Source organism: Dasypus novemcinctus, chromosome 9 (genome assembly GCF_030445035.2).
Source record: "Dasypus novemcinctus isolate mDasNov1 chromosome 9, mDasNov1.1.hap2, whole genome shotgun sequence".
NCBI lineage: Eukaryota > Metazoa > Chordata > Mammalia > Cingulata > Dasypodidae > Dasypus > Dasypus novemcinctus.
The window spans coordinates 50,109,215-50,128,347 of record NC_080681.1 but is presented as its reverse complement, the minus strand read 5'-3'; the positions used below and the strand labels follow the sequence as shown (position 1 = coordinate 50,128,347).

At 39.3% G+C, this 19,133-nt stretch overlaps 1 protein-coding gene across 1 annotated transcript in view; it reads left to right on the top strand.

Annotated features, from left to right (window-relative positions):
- GIPC2 (GIPC PDZ domain containing family member 2) overlaps positions 1-19,133 on the top strand; it is a 104,120-nt gene that overhangs the window by 62,873 nt on the left and 22,114 nt on the right. The window contains exons 4-5 of the mRNA XM_058303306.2: positions 1,173-1,279; positions 9,450-9,531. Coding sequence (XP_058159289.1) covers positions 1,173-1,279; positions 9,450-9,531 — 189 coding nt within the window. The remainder of the gene's footprint in view (positions 1-1,172; positions 1,280-9,449; positions 9,532-19,133) is intronic.

Sequence of the window (19,133 nt, the reverse complement as noted above, 5' to 3'; positions counted from 1 at the left end):
ACCAGACTTTATTTCAGTCCTGGCTCTGCTTCCTACTGAGTTCAATTTCCTTATCTGTAAAATGAGAGTGATAACTTGCTTCATTGGTGGATATGTGTATTAAATGGGATTTTGTACTTCAAACATCAATCAGAACATAGGTGCTCATGTATTAGTGCCTCTGTCCCTCCTTTCTATCAAGAAGGCTCTTTGCTTTCTTCATGACCTTGATAAAGTCCAGCTGATCTATCTCTGCTGTCCTGCTGTTACTGGATTTTGTTTAGGTTCTTGACTATGCTGCAGAAATGAATTTCAAAAGTACATTGGTGAGTTAGGCCAGTAATTTATTAAGGTGGGGAGGGATGAGAAATGGGAGAAAATAACAAACCATGGGTCCCAGGTGAAGAGGAAGGGGCTGAAAAATGATAAAGCAGGCTGATTTACCAACTACTATTCCTCGTTATAGATTATAAATGCCCAGGTTTTACTTGCATAGTAATTAATCCAAGGAGGGGGAGAAGGTGGCTAGAATCAGGGTCCAAAGGTGAGAGAGTGAGTCCGCTTTGTGAACCATTTAATTATTCCACCCCTTTGCTACTGGCAGGGGAGGGGTTCCAGCTGTTTGCTGTTTTGATTGATCACCCCACCCATCAATCCCCCATGAGGGCCCAATGATAAAGTCCTTGGAGAATATACAGGGCTTCTCCTGGCTTCTGGAGGAAGTCTTTGTTTTGAATGGCAGAATCTTGGGAAGGGTCTTCCAGTAGCCATCTTGAGGTTGATGTCCTTGTAGACTCTCTGACCAGTCCAGATCCATCTGTTGATTCCCTATCTTACTAGCCAGCTTCACTGCCATCTAAACCTCTTTACCCTGGTAATAAATCCAATTGTTTTAATTTTTTCTTTTTATGTCCTCTTCCTTATAAATTCTAGTCTTCTCCATCTGTATATGTCACATATTCCCTTTTTCTTTATATACCCAGGACTTTCTCATAGAGACTCCCACAGGAGAAGAATGGATGGCAGGTCAATTTATTTTGTTTTGGGAAATTCTATAAGAAGGCATACCTTTTATCAAATCTCTGTAATAATTGAATGTAACTTTTGAATGCAAATGACATTAGATTTTACAAGAATATGTTGTAATTCTTTCTGAATAAAGGTACCTTTCCCCATTCATTGTATATTTATAGAAATAGAGCCAAGGTCAAAAACTGGAAAGTCGTCAGCAGAAAAAATTGGTACTGGAAGAGGGACACTTCGACTGAGATCAAAAGGTCCTGCTATAGTGGAAGAAGAGGTTTGTTATATTCATTTAATTCCCATTTTTCTTAGAAATGTATGGACATTCATGTTCATTAAAGCAGGAAATAAAGGCAAAATCATGAAGTTAAATAAAATATCACACCTACATGTTAATTAAAACCTGGATATTAATCCATTGCCTTCTTAACCAATATGAAAATTATTGAAGGCATTTAAGAAGAAAATACAGAATTTAAGTGCCTGAGAAGAGATTGTTTTTTTAAAAGATTTATTTATTTATTTATCCCCCCCCCCCCCCCCCCCCCCCCCCCCGGTTGTCTGTTCTCTGTGTCTATTTGCTGCGTTTTGTTTCTTTGTCCGCTTCTGTTGTCGTCAGCGGCACGGGAAGTGTGGGTGGCGCCATTCCTGGTCAGGCTGCACTTTCTTTCGCGCTGGGCGGCTCTCCCTACGGGCGCACTCCTTGCGCGTGGGGCTCCTCTATGCGGGGGACACCCTTGCGTGGCAGGGCACTCCTTGCGCACATCAGCACTGCGCATGGGCCAGCTCCACACAGGTCAAGGAGGCCCGGGGTTTGAACCGCAGACCTGCCACTGGGCCAAGTCCGTTTCCCGAGATTGTTTTCTATAGCAATCCTCAGCTACCTGCAGAAAACTTTGACTAGAGTCTAAAGATATCTGGACTAGGTCAGAAACTTAAAAATCAACAAACAGTCTCTGGCAGTTAAGAAAAAGGTCTCAGAACCACCAATAGGAGTAAATACATTAATAAAGATTTTGTTAATAAAATATTATATTCATGAACTCCGCTCTTCTCAGCCAAAACATTTTGTAGTCATATTTGACCCTTTTCTGTCATGTTCCCACGTCTCTTTTATCAGCAAGTCTTGGTGGCTCTATCTTGAAAGTATACCAGAATCCAACACCTTCTCCCTACCTCTCTCCCTACCTTTGGTTCCAAGGCACCGTCCTCTCTATCCTGGATACTGCCATCCTCTCCTCTTACCGAGTCTTCCTTTTTCGGTGTGTGTTCAGAACAGCAGCCAGAATGAAGCTTTAAAAACAAAAGTGAGCTTAGTTTCTTTCTCTGTTCAAAACCCTCCGTTGGCTTCCTGTGTCACCCAGAATAAAAGGTGAAGTCCTGAGAGTTACCACATGATCCTACTTCCCCTTTCTTCTCTCATTTCCTACCACTCTCTCCCTGTGTCCCTCTCCTTCAGCCATGGTGGCCTGCTCTCTGTCCCTGCACACACCAGATGCATCTCCCCCTTGAGGTCTTTTAAAAATTTTTAAAATTTAAAACATTTTTCATTCATTCATTATTTATTTAAATGGATCTATGCCACCCTCCCCCCCTCCCCCCCCATTGTTGTTCGTGCTCACTGTCTGCTCTCTGTGTCCATTCGCTGTGTATTCTTCCATGTCTGCTTGTCTTCTCATCTTTCTCTTTTAGGAGGCATTGAGAACTGATTCCAGGACCTCCAGTGTGGGAGAGAGGCACTCAGTTGCTTGAGCCAGCTCATCTCCTTGATCTGCTACATCTCTCACTGTCTCTCCTCTGTGTTTCCCTTTGTTATGTCATCTTGCTGTGCCAGCTCTCCGTGGCATGGGCTGCTAGCTCTCCACAGCCTGCCTTCACCAGGAGGCTCCGGGAATTGAACCTGGGGCCTCCCATATGGTAGACAGAAGCCCAATCGCTTGAGCCACATCTGTTCTCCCTCCCTTAAGGTCTTTGTTACCTCTCTCTGCATGCTCCACCCCCGTTAGTTGCATAGCTTGTTTCCTTTCTTTCTCCAGGTTTCTGCTCAAATATCACCTTACTAAAAGACCTTTTCTGAATATCTGTATAAATAGCAATTACCGCCTCACCCCACACTGCTCAACTTCATTTTCCTTTATCTTCTTCAAAGCTCTAACCACCACATGACTCATATCATGTTTACGTTTTGTCTGTCGTCTGGCTCCTTTGATCTTACGTGTTGTTTACTGCTGTAACCTCAGCACCTAGAATACCTGGCACATTGAAGGAATGCAACTCTCTGCTGGATGAATGAACTAATACGTGATTCATTTTAGCTTGAGCAAAGCAGGGATTGCTCTATCAGAGCAATTGGCAGTGTCTATGCAAAGGGAAACTTGAGTGGAAAAAACTAATGGAAGGAAAGAATAGCAGAGATTAGAGGCAGTAAAGATTAGAAGTGGCAAATCCGCCCAACACAGTGAAGACAACAGTGGTATAATGTGTTCTGTAGGCAGTTGGCAAGTCAGACAGGCATCTGAGGCTCAGAAGCTCCTAAAGGCAGAGGCACAGGTAGTGGGCACTTCTCGTTTCTGTGTATGAATACCAGGATTCCTGGTGTGTTTGAAGAGCAAAGGAGTGAAACAAGTGAAAGGAGTGTCACAGAGCTCTTTGGGTGACAAAGTCCAGGGTCAGTCATGGGAGTGGTTGGTTATAACAGAGACTCTAGGATTCAAGGAACCATGAGGTAAAGCTTGTCTTTATGAAGGTTTGGTTCACCCAGGATGATGTTAGGATTGGGGAATCTGGAGGAAGAGTCTGTCTGAGTCAGGTGCATTGGTCCTGGGTGAGTGAAAGGATTGATATGGAGATGTATGGCAACTGAGGTACCAAGTATAGCCAAAAGTATATTGAAAATGAGATATGAGGCTTGTTAACAAAAATTTCTGGTTGTTTAAGGTTTTTATTTATCCTGTACACTGCCTGGCATATTGATGAAGGCTAGTAAATGTTTCTTGAATGAATGAACAAACTTCAGTAGCAGAGAGAAATTTGTAAGAATAGAAAAACAGAGAGATGGAACTGGCAATAAGAGAGCTAGGAGAATGCCAGCTAGTTCTTCCCCTTCAGGCTGTGAGGAACAATGGGCAGACCTTGAAACAGCTTACAAAGAAAGCACAGGAGTGTTATCTTCTAATAGTTAACATAATTAACACATATTTATTACATACATTTGCTATGTATAACGTGCTGGGATACGAAAGAGTAGCTTCAGGTCTATTTGGGAGGTTGGAAAGACTTGTTCAAAAATAAGCAACTAAAATCCATTCTTATTTGCATACCCTGTGTCATTAAACAGGGAAAATAAAAAGAGCTCAGGTACAGAATATAGGGTTTCCCATATACCCAACATTCTCCCCCTTCCCCCCTTTTAATAACATTTCCCCCCTATTAATAACATTTTATAGGTAAATGGTACATTTGTCACAATTGATGTACAAATTTTGGAACATAGCTACTAACCCTGGTCAATGGTTTACATTATGGTTTACATTTTGGACCATACACTGTTATAAATTTTGATGAAATTTAACATGGCCTGTATCCATCATTGCAAGATCTTGTAGAACACTTCCATCACCCCCAAAATGCCCCATGTTCCATTTATTCTATTCCTCCTTCCTCCTCCCCTCAGTACCCACAGCAACCACCAGGCTTCACTCCTTGACGAACAAGACTCATAGTTATTTGCAAAAACCTCCTGAGAGCTCCTTGTTACTCAAATGTGGCCTCTCTCTATGCCAAACTCAGCATATAAATATATTACCTTCCCCTCAGTGTGGGACATGACTCCCAGGGATGAGCCTCCCTGGCACCAAGGGATTACTAAACCACCAGCTAGCAATGTAATTGGAAAAAGACCTTGACCTAAAGGGGGAAAAGGTAAAGACAAATGAGTTTACATGGCTAAGAGACTTGAAAATTAGTTGGGAGCTCATTCCAGAGTTTATGCTTATGCAGGATTTCATTGACTGCTAAAGTAAATACTACCTCAAATAGTGGGGCTTGTGAGGGCTCTGGAAACATCCAGACATTATAGTCAGGGAAGGTAGCTCAGGAGTTTGATGCCTTGCCGGTGGGCCCTACTTTGGAATTTATGCTCTCCAGTGTAACAGAGTTGGACTCAGTTGTGATTTCTGTAAACAAGGCTCTTCTGACCCTTCTATGTGAACCTATAATTAGTACTAGGAGTGATTGATGTATGTTTAAGAGACTAAAATCTTTGGGCTGTTCATGTGCCAATTGGGCCCTGAATCTCAACGGAGTTGCAACACCTACTCTCCAGTTCATTAGACTCACCCAGGCCCACTAACAAGGAGATGATCATGGACAAGGATCATCCCAAGGAACTGAGAGAATCTACAAATGCAAGCAAGAGAGTTCCATCCATCTGCCCCATAGGACCTATATCCTCTCTCTATTAGAGGTGGAGTGTGCATCACCATCCCAGAATCCTAGAATGAACTATGGACTAAAGTAGACTTACTGGTGTCTTATTATACTATAGACTTATTGTGATTCTAGCAATGGAAGAAATTATATCATTGATGTGGAGGCTGTGGCCACTGGAGGTTCTGAGGACAGGGAGAGGGAAAAACAGGTGAAATATGGGGCCATTATTGGGACTTGGGAATTGTCCTGAATGATTACAACAGATATAGGACATTACATATCTTGCCATAACCTATAAAAATGTGTGGGAGAGAGTGTAAACTACAATGTAAACTGTAATCCATGCTTAATGGCAATGCTCCAAAATGTTTTCATCAATTGTAATGAATGTACCACACTAATGAAAGATGTTGTTAACGTGGGAAAATGTGGGAGATGTAGGGAGTGGTACAAATGGGAATCCCTTATATTTTAATGTAACATTTATGTAATCTAAATATCTTTTAAAAATATATGTATTAAAAAATAGCTCAGAATGAAAAGAAAAAGCTAGTTTTGTGACTTGGGAATTGCTCTGAATGATATTGCAATGACAGATACAAGCCATTATATATCTTGTTATAATCTTTTTTTTTTTAAGATTTATTTATTTATTTCTCTCCCCTCCCACTTTGGTTGTCTGTTCTCTGTGTCTATTTGCTGTGTCTTCTTTGTCCGCTTCTGTTGTCGTCAGTGGCATGGGAATCTGTGTGTTTCTTATCGATGTGTCATCTTGTTGTGTCAGCTATCTGTGTGTGCGGTGCCATTCCTGGGCAGGCTGCACTTTTTTTCACTGGGTGGCTCTCCTTACGGGGCGCACTCCAAGCACGTGGTGCTCCCCTACGCGGGGGACACCCCTGCGAGGCTTGGCACTCCGTGCGCGCATCAGCACTGCGCATGGTCTAGCTCCACATGGGTCAAGGAGGCCCGGGGTTTGAACTGCGGACCTCCCATGTGGTAGACGGACGCCCTAACCACTGGGCCAAGTCTGCCGCCTATCTTGTTATAACTTACAAAATTGTGTGGGAAGGAGTATAATCTACAATGTAAACTATAATCCATATTTAGTGTCAATGCTCCAAAATGAATTAATCAATTGTAACAAATACACCACACTAATAAAAGATGTTGTCAATGTGGGAAAATGTGGGAGGGGTTGGGAGTGGGGCATATGTGAATCCTCTATATTTTTATGTAACATTTATGTAATCTAAGTATCTTTAAAAATATGTGTATATTTTTAAAAAGCTAGTTTTGTGCTAATATTAAAGTTAATACAAGTTATTTCCAATTTAATTTAAATGCCAAAATAGTTATAGGATTTGAAGCAAATCACCCCTTTATAACCTAGCACAAGTTGTGAGAACTATGAAAGATACTCTACTTCCATCTCTCATCATTTATTCAATCCGAGGTTTTTATGCAGGCACAATCTAGACTAGTGATACAAAGATGAATATGACACTTTCTCTTCTAAAGAAAGAGAAGAATGAAAAGAAGCTCTTATAAACCAGTGGAGTAAGGGTTAACTGAAGTATGGTACAAGGTACACTCATGTCACACATACAAAGGGAGGGGCTGATCTATTGCTGGCAGGCGTCAGGGAAGGAGGAAGTAAGGGAAATTTCCCTCAAAAGGAAGGCTTGAGTTGACTAAAGATGGGATGAGTATTGAAGGCATGAAACTGGTGGACTTGGGGACCTTGTAAGCCATCCATGAGATTGGAGTGTTGGGTGCTGGAGGTAGTGGTAGGGGTGATGAGAACGGAGATAGAGGCCTGGGTCAGGAAGTGAAGGGCCTTTTGGATAATGTGAAGTCATCTAAAAATTGTGAGGAGAGCCATGTGCTTAGTTTTCTGTTTTAGAAAAATACCTTTGTTCTGAGGTGGTGAGTTGTTGAACAGGGTGCATTGGAAACTTCTGTAATAAGAAGAGATGAGGGCTGTACCAAGGCAATCAAAATATGGGTGACGAAGAGGTGATAAGATCAAGAGCTATTTAGGAGATAGAATGGTTAAAAAAAAAAATTGGTGGCCAGTTGTGTATGAAGATTACTGAATACCAATCCTAGTTCATGAGAATGAGTTTACAATCTAGTTGGATAGATACAAAGGTAAACATTTAGATTACTTTGTATAGCCTGTTGCTTTTCAATTCAAAATATCCTGTAATGAAAGCAAGAGCTATTGCTTTTAAGGCTTAGCTCATGCAAATAAAAATGTGAGAAATGTGAAAACCAATATCCTCAAAGCAATAAATAAATGTTCACTTGCAATAAAATGCATGATTTTAATAAATTTTGAGAAAGCAAAGCAACAGACATCTATAATAGTATTAAAAGTAATATGAATTTCATACAGCATAATCATGAATTCTTCATGTGTACCTATAGTTGTACATTTAGCATCTTTGGGCAACTTCTTTTTCTTTTTAAAGATTTATTTTATTTATGTATTTCTCCCTGCCGCCCCACCACCCCGCTGTTGTTTGTGCTTGCTCTCTGCTCTCTGTGTCTGTTCGTTGTCTTTGTTGTTTTTTTTTAGGAACACAGGAAACGGAACCCAGAACCTCCAATATGGGAAGGAGGTGCCCAATGGCTTGTGCCACTTCCACTCCCTGGGCAATTTCTTTTTCAGTTATGAAGTCATTTAAAACTAGTATCAAAATGAACTGAGGGGAGCGGGTGTAACTCAGTGTTGACTGGCTGTTTCCCATGTAGGAGGTCCCAGGTTCAATCCCAAGTACCTTTAGAAAAAAATGACCTGAATATAGAACCACACTTTACCAAATATTAAACCAAGGTTTTAAAAGAATAACAAAACTTATTCAGTCATGTTTTTCACTAGCAATATTATTATTATTTTTTTCCATTTCTATTTTAATAAAACTCTGAGCTCTGGCAGCAAACATTTAAAAAGTCTACTTAGCGTTTGTCAGAAACTAAAGGCACATAACTAATAAAACATTCCTATCTTTCTGCTTTTGACATTTTCATCAACTAGAACCTTTTCAGGCTAAAGTATTGAGTTTGAAATAAAATTTTACATGATTAAGCATTAAAAAATGAATACTAATAGCGTTATTATTTTGTGAATAATAGTGGGAAGAACAAAAATGTTTTGGTACCACTAATACATAAAAAGAGAACTTATTTTAAAATATTATTTAATCCCTATCTCATCTTTATGAAATTTGTATTTTTGTTTACTTTTATAATGTACGTAAACTATTAATATGGTAACAAGTGTGTAATTTTAAAAATATACAATCAAATAAAAAATAAACAATATGGGTATATGTTCAGAAATGTTTTATTATTGGGGTGAGCCATTAAATGTTTGGGAACCCTGTCCCACACAAAAAGACCAAAGCCTTCTCATGGCATACAGGATCCCTTATCATCTAGTCTTGTCTGGCAGTATGTTCTCCGGTTATATCTAGTTGTGTCTGGCATTATGTTCCTTTAACATGTTATAATTTTTCTCAGACTCTGCAACCTCATGTAGGCTTTATGCATCTATTGCTTTCTACCTGAAGTGCCCTCATCTGCTTATCTGGTCATCTTTGAAAACACACTTCTTATGTCATCTTTTCTTGGAAGCCTTCCTGACTTTTAAAGATTTGCATTTGCTTCCTCTTCCCATGGTGCCTCTGTACCTTTTACATCCTTTAAAAATCCCCCTTATTATTGTTAGATAATTATTTATTTCTACCTCTGTCCCCCCTTCTGATTTTTAAATATACTTGGTGTTGTGTCCCCTGACTTTTCATGTTTGAATCTCTTAACACTTAATTCTGACACTAAATAAGTATTTATCGTATTGAGTTACAGATATATTTCCATGAAATGTTTCTATTAAATGCTAAAGTACATAACCATGGACTGACTCACATCAAAATTTCCCCTATGGATTCTTTGGCATTCAAGAGATTTCATTATAAAAATATAAATTCTTACCTCTCTCTTCTTTGATAAAGCCCTCTGAAACCGAAGAAAAGGCAATTAAAAAGATTGATGATCTTCTTGAATTGTACATGGGAATTCGAGATATTGATTTAGGTAAGAATTTTCTATTAAAATGTCTTCTATTTCTTGTTTTGATGGAATTTAATACTTAAGTCTTACTTGTATTCATAGACAGTTCTGCTTTTCAAGAAAAAAGGTATTTGTGAAGTAATGAAAAAAAAATAGTGAAAACAAAAACAAAAACAAATGATAATAAGAATAAGGAAAAGAAGACCTGGTAACTTAACTAGCTGTGGGGTCATAGAGCCAACTTAACTCTTTTGAACTTTAGTTCTCATCCTACAAAATGTGAATAACAACATTCCCTTCATAGGATTCTTTTATAGACTAAAAAATATATGTATATGTAAAGAATTTTGTAAGTGACACATATGAAAGACATTTTTATTTGATAAAATGAGATTTATATTGATTAAATTGCATATTTATTAGGGTATTAAAATCTGTACTATTTTAGAATTACTTAAACTATGAACAATGAATCAGAAATATGAAGAAAAGGAACACATTTGGGTATTTCTTATGTCATCTTTAGGATGTCAGGGTCTTGATTTACTACTCTATCAGTCACAAATGACCAAAAAACCAAATCCAACTAGCTTAAGGAAAAAAGGGGGGAAATGTATTAGTTTGTATACTTGATGTCCAGAGGTAGATCCTGGCTTCAAGAATGGTGGGATCCAGAATTCTTATGCTGCCATCAGGATGTGGTTTTTTCTTCTCTCAATTCTGGCTTCATTTCATGCTCCCAGAGCATCCCCTGGCAGCTCCAGGAGCCTCCCTCATGGAGGCAAAACGACGGCTGTGGTTCCAGTGTCTACATCCTGTTGACTTCTTCCAAGTCATTCAAACAAATGCCTGGGACTGTCTCTGGCTGGTTTGATTGGAGCCAGTCACTAAGGGAAGGGATGGTTTGGTCTGGGTCAGATGCTCTACTTTCGGAGTTGAGAGTGACCCTGAGATAAAGGGCTGAGAATTGGAAAGCCATGGTGCCTCCCACGTAGAATCAAAATAAATGAACTGTTTTAGTTTGTTAGGCTGCCGAAGTGCAATATACCAGAAATGGGTTGGCTTTTATAATGGCATTTATTAGGTTGTAAGCTTATGAGGCTTGCAAAAAAATGTCCAAATTAAGGCATCATCAGGCAATGCTTTCTCCTTGAAGACTGGCTACTGGTGATCCTGGATTCCCCTGTCATACGGCAAGGCACATGGTTCTGTCTGCTGGTCTCTCCCTTCTTTTTTGGGTTTTGTTGCCTTCAGCTTCTGGCTTCCTCTGGCTTCTGTCTGCTCCTGTGGCTTTCTGTCTTCTCCTGTGACTTTTTCCCTTCTGTATTCATCCTCTTTATAAAGGACGCCAGTAAAAGGATTAAGACCCGCCTATGCTACTAATCAAAAGGCCCTTAACCTAAGTAACTTATTCAAAAGGTTCCACCTACACTAGGTTTGCAGCCTCGGGAATGGATTAGCTTTAAGAACATAGTTTTCTGGGGTCCACACAAGCCTCAAAATACCACATGAAGGGAGATGGATTCAGGATGGGAAAAAGAATAACTATGCATTACAGTGGTAGCATTTTTGCCTGCTTGCATCCATGTGTGTGTGCATGGATGTGTACACTTGTATCAGGAACTTAATAAATTTTTAAAGTCAAGAAAGTGGACTATTTTGTCTCCCTGACACAAAGTAGAGTATTTGAAGCTCATTCTTCTTTCCCTTTTCCATTTCCACTCATCTTCCTTTTTTCCATATGGAACTTATTTTTTTGTGGCTTGTCTGAAGTTTTAAAAGAAAAACTTCTTGTTGGATGTATAGATGATGTCTGTAGTTGGAAAATAATTGGGACTCTTTCTAGCTTCTTGAAGAGAAATATAAAATTTGCATATAATAGATTTTTGCTCCATGTGGACAAGGAATTAAAGTTGAGATGATCTTATAGAAAGTCAATTTCTTACAGCTTCTCTCCCCAAATATAGGAATTTGCAAAAATGAAGTGGGCTTGTAGGGGATTTAGAAATGGCAGTGCTCTTAAACAGATTAACTAGGTAGTATTTGTTGGAAAATAATATATACATCTTTATTCAGTTGAGAAGTTTCCAAAAATATAGCTATGAATATTATAAAACTATAAAATTATAAAATTGAACTAATTTATCAATTACTGGGTCTTGATGAGCTTGAATTTAGGAGAACCATAATTTTCAAAGATGGATCTTAGTCCCCTACTTTAAACCTTAATTTTGGGCATAGGGCTTATAGTTGGGGATAATTATATAAATTACTTTTGCTCTTCAGTTATTAAAAATATACAAGTATATAGGGCAGAGCATTGGAAAATGGTGCTAATAATTGTAAATGAATTAAGAAACTGTTAAGGATCAATTTTCTTTTACTTAAATTCATGGCACTAAACATTCCTCACAAATTTCTTGTGAATTAACTAGTTATACTTTGTAAAGTTAATTAATCATCTGCAGCAAATCCCTCCAACTGACATGAAAAATAATTATTATTGCACTTTGATTACCAGTGATCAGTCACCCAGGGAGATAAAATGTAAGGAAAATAATTATTTGAACTATGCCACCCATTGTTAAATTAGGAATTTCTCTCATTCAAATCTGTTTAGCATGGAATATAAATCACAAATGCGACATTGATTTAACAGAGAAACAAATATACTTACTTGTTTATATTCCCAGTATTAGCTTTCAAAAATGTTAATAATCAATGCAAATTACACTGGCATCATCATATTCTGGAGTTGTTAATGTACATTTGTATTAAAATTTTTTTTGAAAGTAAAAACAAAGCACTATCTTTCACAGAAGGATTGGGATGCATGTACCATTTGAAACTGGAAAATAATTCAAATGTCTTTATGTAGCAGATGGAAGTGCTTTGGTTGGTTGTAAAGATTTATTAAGAGATCCAGAAATGTATAGGAAGGAAATTTGAATAATAGTTTGTAAGTCTTCTTCCTTTAAGATCTTTTATAGCTCATGAAAGTATACAATAATGATGTTTTAGTAGAGATAATTACCTTTCTTCCAAGGCTAACTTTTTTTTTCTCAGTGAAGCCAAAACAATGGACCTTATATAAAGCCATCCTTCTCAGATAAATCCATGAAGATTTTCATTTAAAAAAAAAACCAGGGAAGTGGACTTGGCCCAATGGGTAGGGTGTCTGCCTACCACATGCGAGGTCCGTGGTTCAAACCCTGGGCCTCCTTGACCCGTGTGGAGCGGGCTCATGTGCAGTGCTGATGTGCGCAAGGAGTGCCCTGTCATGTGGGGTGTCCCCTGCATAGGGGAGCCCCACGCACAAGGAGTGCACCCCGTAAGGAGAGCCACCCAGCACAAAAGAAAGTGCAGCCTGCCCAAGAATTGCGCTGCACACATGGAGAGCTGACACAGCAAGATGACACAACAAAAAGAAACACAGATTCCTGGTGCTGCTGATAAGGATAGAAGTGGTCACAGAAGAACACAGAGCAAATGGACACAGAGAGCAGACGACTGGCAGGGGTGGGGGAAAGGGGAGAGAAATAAATAAAAAATAAATCTTAAAAAACAACAACACCCCCTCCCCCCAAAAAAAAAAACAAACAAAAAAAAACCATATTCTACCTTTGCCATATTTTTGATGTTTGACACATGTGTGAGTTGGCTGAAAGGAATATTTATGAAAAGTCTTAGGGAAAGTGTTTAAGACCTTCCATAGAAGGAAATAAATTGTTAAATTTACGGATTTAACAACTTAACAATAGATTGTTAAATTAACAAAGGTTATGACTAATCTTTATCTAAAATTTTCTATGTGCCATTTTATAGATTTGAAAACTGAGGTTCAGAGAAGTTTGGTAACTTGCTCAAATCAAGTTAACCAGTAAGATTTGAGATTAAATCCTGAGACTTTTGTACCAAGATTTTTCGTTATGCAGTAATACATTATGTTTAAAGCCTTTGTTTAATATTTTAAAAATTAACAGAAAATATAGATTGACCTGTATCACCAAAATGAGTTTATCATTAATAAGAATGAAAATATGTAGTGGTTCAGTGATAGTTTAGTAGTGGTAATGACATAAAAATATTCTCAAAATGGCCACTAGAGGACAGCACTTAGCTGCTATAAAAAATCTGCTGAACAGTATTTTTTGCCCGATTGTATTCAGGTGTTAAATATTATTGTAGTATGTTGCAACTTTATTATAGTTAACAGATGAAAAGCTTTTTAGTAGCTATCATTATAATAATATGATGTAACTTTCAAAAATTATTTCATTTTGCTAAATAATTTGCCTTTCTCTTAAATCAGAAATATTTATCTTTTATCAAAAAGAATAAAATTATACCAGTTTATTTCTCCTCTAGGGATTTTTAAAAGTTACCTTTATATTTTATGCATCCGGAAAAACTCATAATATTTTCAAATGTATTCTTAATTTCTTTTTAAATTCATCTAGTAAATTATTGTTATTGAAAGACTTATGGAACATGGTATTATATACAGCATTTCTAACATGGCTATGCAGCCTGGTATTTTTGTCCCTTTTATAACACCAGGAGTTACTTGGAAGCAGTAACCAGATCTTACTCAGTTTTCAATCCTAGCTCATTAACTGTACTTGTCTCAGAGTAAGTACTTGGTAAATGTTTGATGGTTTAATGTTTGTTGAGAGACACAAAACATACTGCCATTCACAGGGAGTTTGAGTTCTAGTTCCAGCAGTTTGGAGCAAATAATTTACTGTTGAGGGAAGCGGACTTGGCCCAATGGATAGGGCGTCCGCCTACCACATGGGAGGTCTGGGGTTCAAACCCTGGGCCTCCTTGACCCATATGGAGCTGGCCCATGTGCAGTGCTGATGTGCATAAGGAGTGCCATGCCACACAGGGGTGTCCCCTGCGTAGGGGAGTGCCACGCACAAGGAGTGTGCCTTATAAGGAGAACCGCCCAGCGCAAAAAAATGTGCCGCCTGCCCAAGAATGGTGCTGCACACATGAAGAGCTGACACAGCAAGATGATGCAACAAAAAGAAACACAGATTCCTGGTACTGCTGATAAGGATAGAAGCGATCACAGAAGAACACACAGCAAATGGACACAGAGAGCAGACAACTGGGGAGGGGGGGAGAAATAAATAAAAAATAAATCTTTAAAAAAAAAATTTACTGTTGAGCCTGTTTTTACATCTATAAAAGGGATACAATAAAAACATCCTTACAGAGTTACCAAGAGATCAAATTAAGTACAATGTATGAAGTTTTTGTTCCATGGTTAATAAATAATCGTGTAGCTAGACCACTCTTAGCAAAGTTTACTAATTATTATTATTATTTTTTTTTAAAATTATTTATTTATTTTTAAAAATTACATTAAAAAAATATGAGATCCCATTCAACCCCACTGCCCCCACCCCCCGCTCCCCCCACAACAACACTCTCTCCCATCATCGTGACACATCCATTGCACCTGGTAAGTACATCTCTGAGTATCACTGCACCCCTAGTCAATGGTCCACATCATAGCCCACACTCTCCCACGTTTCATCCAGTGGGCCCTGGGGGGATCTACAATGTCCCGTAATTGTCCATGAAGCACCATCCAGGACATCTCCTCATCCCGAAAATGCCTCCACATCTCATCTCTTCCTCCCTTTCCCCAAACCCAGCAGCCACCATGGCTACCCTTCCCACACCCATTCCACATTTTCTCTGTGGACATTGGATTGGTTGTGTCCATTGCACATCTATGTCAAGTGGGGGCTTAGATTCCACATGGATACTGGATGCACTCCTCCTGCTTTCAGTTGTAGACACTCTAGGCTCCATGGTGTGGTGGTTGACCTTCTTCAACTCGATGTTAGCTGAGTGGGGTTAAGTCCAATAAATCAAAGTGTAGGAGCTGAAGTCTGTTGAGGCTCTGGGCCTGGGTGTCATATTATCAGTCCAGAGATTCAAATCCCCTAAATATATCTAAAACCCCAGCACCAACTACAATTCCAATAAAGTAGCATGCAAGTCTTGTGAAAAGAGATCCCCTCTGAGTCCAATTCCATCACACAGAAACACCAGCTCCAAAGAAGGGCCATCTGCCATGGCAGTGAACCCCATCTGCCATGACCATAGAACCCGTGGGTCTCTTTATTCCTTATCTGTCTCTCAGACTCTGCTCAGTTGTGCATAAGGGGATTCCTTCTGACAACCTCCAGACTCTTTTTTAGAGACTCATAGCCTTATAAACTCATTTCTCCTTTCCATTTCCCCCTTACATTAGGTCAAACAGCATTTTGAAGTCATGTTATTATATGTAGACAGGGATATTCTGCTGATCCGTGTTGAACCTTTAATTCAAGGTCCTTTTCTAGTTGCATCTTCAGCTGGTATGTGGTAGTGATCCCTCGGTGCCAGGGAGGCTCATTCCACGGGTGTCATGTCCCACACTGGGGGGAATGCACTGCATCTACATGCTGAGTTTGGCTGTGAGAGTGGCCACATTTGAGTAACATGAAGGCTGTCAGGAGGAAACTCCCAGGCACAGTGCTACTCTAGGCCTTATTCTTATTGCAGGTGTATAGGCTCAAAAGCATAGCCATTAGTATCAAGAGCCCACTGTTGGGCCCTCCTTCCTTCCTGGTTCTTGCCGTTGTACCTGGGGGACTGCCACTGCTCCCCCAGTGTCCATGACAGTGACCCCCCGGCCAGGGGCCCAGTACCCCCTCAGCTGTTGTTTTTAATTGTTTCCACTATGAGTATATCTAGACATTACTATATACCCTGGGCATATGCCCTGTATGACTCCCTGTCAACCATATATATCCTGTCAATAACATCCTATATCAGTATTCCTCCGCTGCCATTGTTGAACCACTCTGTGATCCAAAACTTCCTGTGAAGTGAATACCAACATAATGTCAGCTTCACAAGAGTCTTAGATCACCGAAATTCATATATACAATATACAGTACTTCCCCAGATTCACCATAAAACCTTTTCCCTTCCACAGTGATAATCTCTTAACTTGTTCATATCATATTTCCTGAAACTGATGTACAGATTCCGAGACAATAGCTTTCAAACAAGATGACATCTGTGCTTACTATGTGGTCCATACTTTAGGTTGTATAGTTTTCTAAATTTTTTAGTTATCCTATGTTTTGCCTTATGGTTTACATTATTAGTCTGTCGTCCCCTATATGTTTTTGGTGTAATATTACATGTTTTATATTCATCTTCGTGTACTCTCACAAAACTCCTCTCTTGCCCCCATATTTACCTTGGTTCCATCCATTCCACATCCATTTTCCCCTCCCCTTGGGGTCCACAACGCCAGCCAATCTCCATTTCCCGAGAAGCCATGTCCAGAGATACTTGCAGCAGTATTCAGGGCCTGACTTTCTCAACTGCCCTAATGCCCTGGGAGCCCTCCTTTCTCACTAGATATACAGTTCTCTCTATTTGACGGCATTGATCCTCCCCAGGATGTGGGTCTACCCCAACTCTCACTTCTTGGGTCTCTTCCCAATGGTACAACCCACCTTGGCAAAATGAGCCTTCAGCTATTCGCCCAGAGTCCGTCCCGCATCAGACCATACCCCCTGAGCATCCTAAACAGGTAACCCTCCTACTTATACTTTGATACGATTTTCTCAACATTTTGTTCTCAACGGACACCTGACACTCTCCCATGTTTGTATGTTGCCCCTCCCTCCCCCCAATTTTTGACAATATTACCCCTCTGCCCATCCCCAGCCCCCCTCAAACCCACAAAGCCCCACCCGAAGGTAACCCCTTGCCCCCATTTTGTCCCTTTGTGCTCATACTTACCGCCAACTCATCACAGATTCCACCCCTACAGACGACGTTAACTCACATCCTTCCTCCACCCTCCAATTTCCTGTAAGCCTCTTTTCTGGAGTCTAGCTCTCTGAGGCAGTTTGCTTATTTCATATCATTGAGGTCATGTAGTATTTGTCCTTCAGTGCCTGGGTTGCTTCACTCAACATAAGATTCTCAAGGTTCATCCATGTTATCACGTGTGATTGTAGTGTATTTGTTCTAACAGCCAAGTAGTATTCCATTGTGTGTATATACCACATTTTATTGATCCACTCGTCTGTTGATGGGCATTTGGATTGATTCCAACTTTTGGCGATAGTAAACAATGCTGCTATGAACATTGGTGTACATATATCTGTTTGTGTCCTTGTTTTCAGTTCTGATGGGTATATACCCAGCAGTGGTATTGCTGGGTCATATGGCAAATCTATGGTTAGTTTTTGGAGAAACCGCCAAACTGTCCTCCAGAATGGTTGGATCCTTCTGCATTCCCACCAGCAGTGGATGAGTGTTCCCCTTTCTTCACATCCTCTCCAGCATTTGTGTTCTTCTGTTTTTTTCATAGCTGCCAATCTTATGGGAGTAAGATGGTGTCTCATTGTAGTTTTGATTTGCATTTCCCTGATAGCTAGAGATTTGGAGCATTTTTTCATGTGCTTTTTAGCCATTTGTATTTTTTCTTTGGAGAAGTGTCTGTTTAAATCTTTTTCCCATTTTTTAAATGGGTTTTGTTTTCAAGATTTATGAGTTATAAGCCTCTTATCAGATATATGGTTGCCAAATATTTTCTCCCATTGTGTGGGTTCCCTTTTTACTTTCTTGACAAACTCCTTTGAGGTGCAGAAGGCTTTAATTTTGATGAAGTCCCATTTATCTATTTGTTCTTTTGCTGCTTGTGCTTTTGGTGTGATATTCATGAAGCCATTTCCTATTATAAGGTCCTGTAGATGTTTCCCTACACTGCTTTCCAAGATCTTTATGGTCTTGGCTCTTATATTTAGGTCTTTGATCCATCTTGAGTTGATCTTTGTATAAGGTGTGAGATGGTAATCCTCTTTCATTCTTCTACATATGGCTATCCAGTTCTCCAGGCACCATTTGTTGAATAGGCCATTCTCTCCCAGTTGAGAGGGTTTGGTGGCTTTATCGAATATTATATGGCTATATACATGAGGTTCTACATTTGAACTTTCAATTCGATTCCATTGGTCTGTGTGTCTCTCCTTATGCCAATACCATGCTGTTTTCACTACTGTAGCTTTGTAGTATGTTTTGAAGTCAGGAAGTGTGATTCCTCCTATTTCGTTTTTCTTTTTCAATATGTCTTTGGCTATTCGGGGCCTCTTTCCTTTCCAAATAAATTTCATAGTTAGTTTTTCTAGTTCCTTAAAGAAGGCTGTGTTGATTTTTATTGGGATTGCATTGAATGTGTAGATCAGTTGTGGTAGGGTAGACATCTTAATAATATTCAGTCTTCCTATCCATGAACAAGGAATATTCTTACATTTATTTAGGTCTTCTTTGATTTCCTTGAACAGTCTTGTATAGTTCTCGGTGTATAAGTTTTTTTACCTCTTTAGTTAAATTTATTCCTAAGTATTTGATTTTTTTATTTACTATTGTGAATGGTATTTGTTTCTTGATTTCCTCCTGATCTTGCTCATTATTGGTGTACAGAAATGCTACTGATTTTTGCGCATTGATCTTATAACCTGCAACTTTGCTGAACTCATTTATGAGTTCTAGAAGCTTTGTTGTAGATCTCTCAGGGTTTTCTATGTATAGGATCA